Source organism: Trachymyrmex septentrionalis, unplaced genomic scaffold, assembly GCF_001594115.1.
Source record: "Trachymyrmex septentrionalis isolate Tsep2-gDNA-1 unplaced genomic scaffold, Tsep1.0 scaffold114, whole genome shotgun sequence".
NCBI lineage: Eukaryota > Metazoa > Arthropoda > Insecta > Hymenoptera > Formicidae > Trachymyrmex > Trachymyrmex septentrionalis.
This window is the reverse complement of record NW_017304269.1, coordinates 617,903-623,984: the sequence shown is the minus strand read 5'-3', so window position 1 is coordinate 623,984 and position 6,082 is coordinate 617,903. Positions and strand designations below refer to the sequence as shown.

General features: G+C 28.9%; 1 protein-coding gene across 1 annotated transcript in view; it reads left to right on the top strand.

Annotated features, from left to right (window-relative positions):
- The first annotated feature begins 1,786 nt into the window (after positions 1 to 1,786).
- Positions 1,787 to 6,082, top strand: part of LOC108753767 (mitochondrial inner membrane protein OXA1L) — a 9,542-nt gene continuing 5,246 nt past the window's right edge. The window contains exons 1-7 of the mRNA XM_018495653.1: positions 1,787 to 1,879; positions 3,026 to 3,272; positions 3,588 to 3,764; positions 3,848 to 3,991; positions 4,106 to 4,191; positions 4,272 to 4,538; positions 4,702 to 4,867. Of these exons, the coding sequence (XP_018351155.1) occupies positions 1,787 to 1,879; positions 3,026 to 3,272; positions 3,588 to 3,764; positions 3,848 to 3,991; positions 4,106 to 4,191; positions 4,272 to 4,538; positions 4,702 to 4,867 (1,180 nt within the window). The remainder of the gene's footprint in view (positions 1,880 to 3,025; positions 3,273 to 3,587; positions 3,765 to 3,847; positions 3,992 to 4,105; positions 4,192 to 4,271; positions 4,539 to 4,701; positions 4,868 to 6,082) is intronic.

Here is a 6,082-nt window from a genome sequence, read left to right as displayed (position 1 = left end):
TATACCGTAGTTATTCTGAGATGTATGAATATGTTTTCACTATATCTCTAGTATTCGCGACAATATCTGCGTTATAATGATTTCTTTAGTATGTATGTATACATACACACACACACACACACACACACACACACACACACACACACACACACACACACAAATTCGCGCACACGCTTGCATGCTAAACGAATTAAGTATTTGCACCACAGAGCAGTTGCTACTATAAAATAGTAAATATTTTCAAAGAATTAAAATTCTTTAAAATTACATATATTACATTTCATATGCAAATATTTATAATTCATTCAGCATACAATTTCTAATTAATATCATTTTTTTTTTAATTTAGGTTAAAATAATCCAATATATAGAATTTCATCGTTTTTTATTTAACATTGTATTATAAAGTTTATTTTATCAAATTGTAAATATAATTTTGTCTTGTTTCATATATTATTGTTATCGCCGTAGTGCTATAAATATATTTACTATATACGATAGAGATGTGGAAGAAAAAGATTGCTATACATCTCACATGTGCTTAACCACAGATTATATAAGAAAATAGATAACCAACTCCTATACTTTACTTTGAAATAATTTTGAACGCCACCTAGGTGAATATACATAAATTAACTAATATTCAATATGGCTAACTTCTAATAGAGAATAAGGATGTAGACACAATAGAAAGAATAAGGAGTTAAGAATAATGATTTCAACCTATCTATATATACCAGTATATCCGATTTTTGTAGAAGTCGTTATTTCTAATTCCTTATTCCTTCTATTGTGTCTGCAAGTCTGTTTTTTTTTTCAATTAAACTTCTTGCTTGAAGAAGTAACTATGAAGTTATAAATCTAAAAATAATAATTTTATTAGTTTAAATTATATTTCTTTTTTATTAATTTATAACAATAGTAAAAGTAGTTCAATTGTACTTATATAGACGCAGCTCATTGTCAGTTGCACTTGTTACAGATCGTGAATGTTGCTCAGTCATATTTGCATCATTCATCTTAGTATTAACTGTCTATATATTACATATATTTACATTAGGTACTGCATTATGTTTCAGTCTTCATACTTCATAGATATATTATTTGCGCGACGTCTTCTGCGCTTGACTCCTATATTGCCCGTATCCTTTCCAGTTCTTTATATATTAATATATTCTATTTATTTATATAGAATTAATATATTCTATCTAGCTGTGCCAGCAAGCTAAATCTTAGCTTAAGTGTTAGATGCAACAATATATATACAGCTCTAAGGAAAAAAAATATAAATTGATATAAATCAACAATTCAAGAGATGCATATAATTTAGAGAACGTGAAAAAAAACGTGTGTGTGTACTCATTGGTAATATCATAGAGGACCCTTAATGAGGTTCACATTTCGTGTTCGCCTGACGAAACACTACGCAGTGGTAGAAATCAATAGTGTATAACGATCTTGATATGCATCAGTTTTACATTGGTGTTCCCAACCGAATCGCTATTAATAATCGCATATTGTTATTAATTGTCGATAATGTCATCGTTCTTCAATTATCCGCGGGTCCGTGAGCGGTCACTGCTATTGGTATATTCTTCTAGATCATCCAATAGCAGCGAGCGTTAGTTAAATCTGCTGAATGCGACCATTTTTACCATTTCCATCATACGTTTACATATACCATGGTATATCATCACTGGTCCGCACAGAACATGGTTACGTCTGAATTGTTTTTCTTATATGTGAAAAACAACTTACATACTTTATAAATTCACCAAGAATCACAATGATAATTCAATTGAAAGGCGCAGAAATGTTGATGCGAGCATCCATAATCGTTCGCCGGCAAGCATTGCTAAAATTAAACATGATTTCGCAGGTAAAATTTTTTTGCAACTTTGTAGAGATTAGGTTAGGAAGTTATTACCTTTGGCAAAAATTATAAAATAAGTTTGTATTTTAATGAAAAGAAATTGAGTCAATAACTAAGTATCTGATGGACACATGCTGAAAAAAATATGTGCATACATATTAATAATTCCGTATTAAATACATTTAATTTATTATGTACATCGATATATAGAATTTATATATTACTTTTGCTTCTGTTTCTTCATTTTCTGTATTCTATATAAATGTATATATATTCAAGGAATGGAAAGTTATTTTTTAAGAGTAATAACGGTAAATAATTGTTGTTATTGATTCTAAAAAAGAATTCTTTTACTGTATTGTTATCTATTTAAAAAGTAATGTTACTTTTTGTGTTATTGTTTAATGCTGAAATAAGATCAGTTTAACAAATTATGTAATATTTTTTGTTTAAATATTAATGAAAGCAATAAACGATACTAGACTGATATGTATAAACACAAAGAAGAAAAATGTTTTTTTAATTTGAACTAGAGTTTTGTATATTTTAGAATGAAATTATACATATACATATGAAATTTCTAATCTTGGAACATGATCCAACTGAGGATACTTTGCATAAATTTTGTAATACATAGCATCACTTCTGTCAAATTTAAAGATTGCTATTTATAAAGTTTGTCTTTAATACAGTTCTATGATTGGTTTATAACATGATTCTTACGACATATTATAAACCAATCAGAGCTGTATTAGTATCTTTAGATATTACTTAAAACAGTCTTAAAGTAAGAATAAATTATGAATATTGTCCAAAGATTGAAAATTGAATATACAAAAAAAAATTATGTCAAATAAGTATAAAATATAAAATGTAACGATTAAAGTACCTGTAAAATTTGTTACTAAAAGAACTGTGTTATTATTATAGTTATTTAAAAAAAAGGCAATACCATTACTAATTTATTATCAAAAAAAGTAACTTGTGACAATAACAGTGTTATAAATAATGTATTATTTCTATTTCCTACATGTGCTATATACTAATGCACATTATATCTTATAATAATCTGTATACTTTGTTTAGAAGATAATACTATAGAATGTGTATTATCTTCTAAACAAACTTGTTCAAAGAAAATTTTTTTTTTAGGAAATTGTTACATGTAGACATATCCATTTAGTCACTCAGGAAAAAAAGATTCCTAGAAATAATTCTTTATTGGATCTGCATAGAAACTATAGAATTACAGGAATCTCTTTAGTTCGTTATGCTAGTACAAATGAAACCATAGAAAGTGAAACTCTAGCAAGTGAAACTATAACAAATGAAACTCCAGCAATTGAAACTATAATAAATGAAACACCACCGCAAAATAATCCATACGATGAAATACCAGGTTTGTATAGAAGCATCTTCGAAAATTAATATTTCTTAGTCCTTTTTATAAGTATACTACTATGATAAATATGAGAAAAAATTCTAAAAATATCTACTTATGTATGTTAATTTACGCGCGCGCGCGCGCGCGCGCGTGTGTGTGTGTGTGTGTGTGCGTGTTAATTTACATATATTGTTAACAATAAATTATTATACAATATATAAATAAACATACTTTCTCTTATCCTTAAAATTTTCTTGTATGTAATTACAATATAAGAAATAAAAATTATAGAAATTATTTTATTTATTAATCTGCAGTTTATGTATATAGATCCACCAACACCAATACAAGAAATAATAGAAAATATTGTGAAAGTACATCCGAATGGAGAGCCAACATTTGAGAGTCTAGGATTGGGTAGATGGACTCCTCCAGGGATTGTACAAAATTTCTTAGAATTTATGCACATAAATTTAGATGTGCCATGGTGGTTGGCAATTGTTATAAGTACTGTTTTTTTATCACAAGATGATTATTGATTTAATAAAAATTCTAAAATTATTAGCACAAATCTAATTGTTTTGTTACAGCTACTATGTGTGCAAGAACTCTTCTATTTCCCTTATGGATAAAAGCGCAAAAAAATATGATTCGACTTTCAAATCATATGCCAATGATACAAGACTTCTATATGAGATCGACAGTAGCCAGGAATCGTGGCGATTATATAGAAAGTACGTTATGTTAGAAATATTTTGTATTGACAAAATTTTGTTTTGATAAAAAAACTGTATATTTGCCGATCTCACTATAAAGAAAGTACACTATAATTGCTCTCTTCCGAATAGGTGCACAAATAACGACAAACATGATGAACTACATAAAAACGAACAATATTAGTTTTTTTCAGAACATTATGATGCCATTAGTACAGGTATGCAATACTTCTACGCATTCATATACGCAAAAAGTGTAAAAAAAGATCATTTCCTAATTATAATTCTAATATTTTAGGCACCAATATTCATCTCTTTCTTCTTTGGATTAAAACAAATGGCAAACTTGCCTGTGGAGAGCTTAAAAGACGGTGGCTTTTTGTGGCTAAAGGATCTTACAGTATATGATCCTTATTATATAATGCCGATACTAACTAGTGTAACAATGTTTATCACAATCGAACTCGGTACGGATGGCACTAATATCCATGCGATGGGTGCAATGCGACATGTTATTCGAGTTTTGCCATTTGTTGCATTACCATTTATGATGCATTTCCCTGGTGTAAGTATAATAATATCGATATTTCTGTTATGATTAATTGAGAAGAATTAACGTGAAGACATTTGTATATCATGAAATATTTAATTTAAACGCAAACAATAACTTTCATATTTGATGTACTCTTTCTCTGAATTTTCTTCATTGCATTTATCTATATTTGTAGGCAATTTTGATATATTGGTTAGCAACAAACACTGTCTCTCTGATACAAACTGGTTTTCTAAAAATCCCATATGTAAAAAAAGCTGTCAATATGCCTACCTTCATAATACATTCAAAAAAAGGATCCACTAAAAGCTTCAAAGATTTCACTAATGAAATAAAACAATGTGAGTATTGCTCAATATATACACTGGGCGTACAGCATGCTTTGCTTTTTTACGAAGCTCCGTACAATTTTTTTTCATCGAGTTATTCAACGTTGAAGCAAAAATGGTCCTTTTGCTTCAACGTTGAATAACTCGATGAAAAAAAATCGTACGGAGCTTCGTAAAAAAGCAAAGCATGCTGCACGCCCAGTGTATATATTGAGTTTCGTAAAAAAGCAAATTAAAGGTAAAGATTCGCTCTTTCGAATGATATAAATCGCATTTGTATACAATTTTTATTCCACTCCGTGGAACTCCCAAATTTCATAAAAAATTTTGAGGTCTGATATATCTTCATTTATGTTTGTGTAACTTCATAAAATTTCCATGAGACCGTTTTTTAAGTAGCGATCCGAAAAGTAGAGATTTGTACCTGTAAAATGCTTTTTTAAACATCCCGATACGACAATTTTTGACGAAGTTATTATATCTTGAAATTTGCCTATTTTTGCAGAGTGAAACAGGTATTGCGTTAATTTTTTTGTTGCCCAGTGTATATGTATCATGTATATCAAACATTATTATTATTATTATTATTATTATTATTAACTTTATTGAGTGCACTGTTAACAAAATACATTAGATAGAATATAGTATTATTTGGTATCACGTATCAGTTACACTACAATAGGCTGGGCGACAGCTGAGCAGCTGATTTAAAGCCGTACTTGTATATTAGAATAAGTGAATTATAAAAAAAAATTCAAAACTAATATTACAATTATATAAATACGCAAATTACTGTAGAATACTGAGGTAGAAAGAAATAAAAGTTATAACATACACTACTCATAGAGAACAACAAGAAGAATTGTACAAAACAGTTGATCTGATATTAAAATTTTGACGTAATATGTCGAGTAATTTCAGAAATACAGGAAGCCGTAGAGAGCGTAAAGCAGATGGTATATTATTATAAAATTTCACTGCCATGTAAGAGAAGGTGCTCTGAAATTTAGATTTGTGATGAGTAGGACATGAGAATTGGTATTGCTAACGAGTATCAGGCAGAGCATCTGAATGAGTCAATGTTAAAACGGATTAGCTCACGAAGATATCTAAGAGTATTGGTGCGAAGAACATTATAAAGCAAGCAACATAAATGAACTGTGAAACGTTTGAAAATATTTAGCCAACCAGAGCGCTGAAAGCAAAGTAATATGATCGCACTTTCTA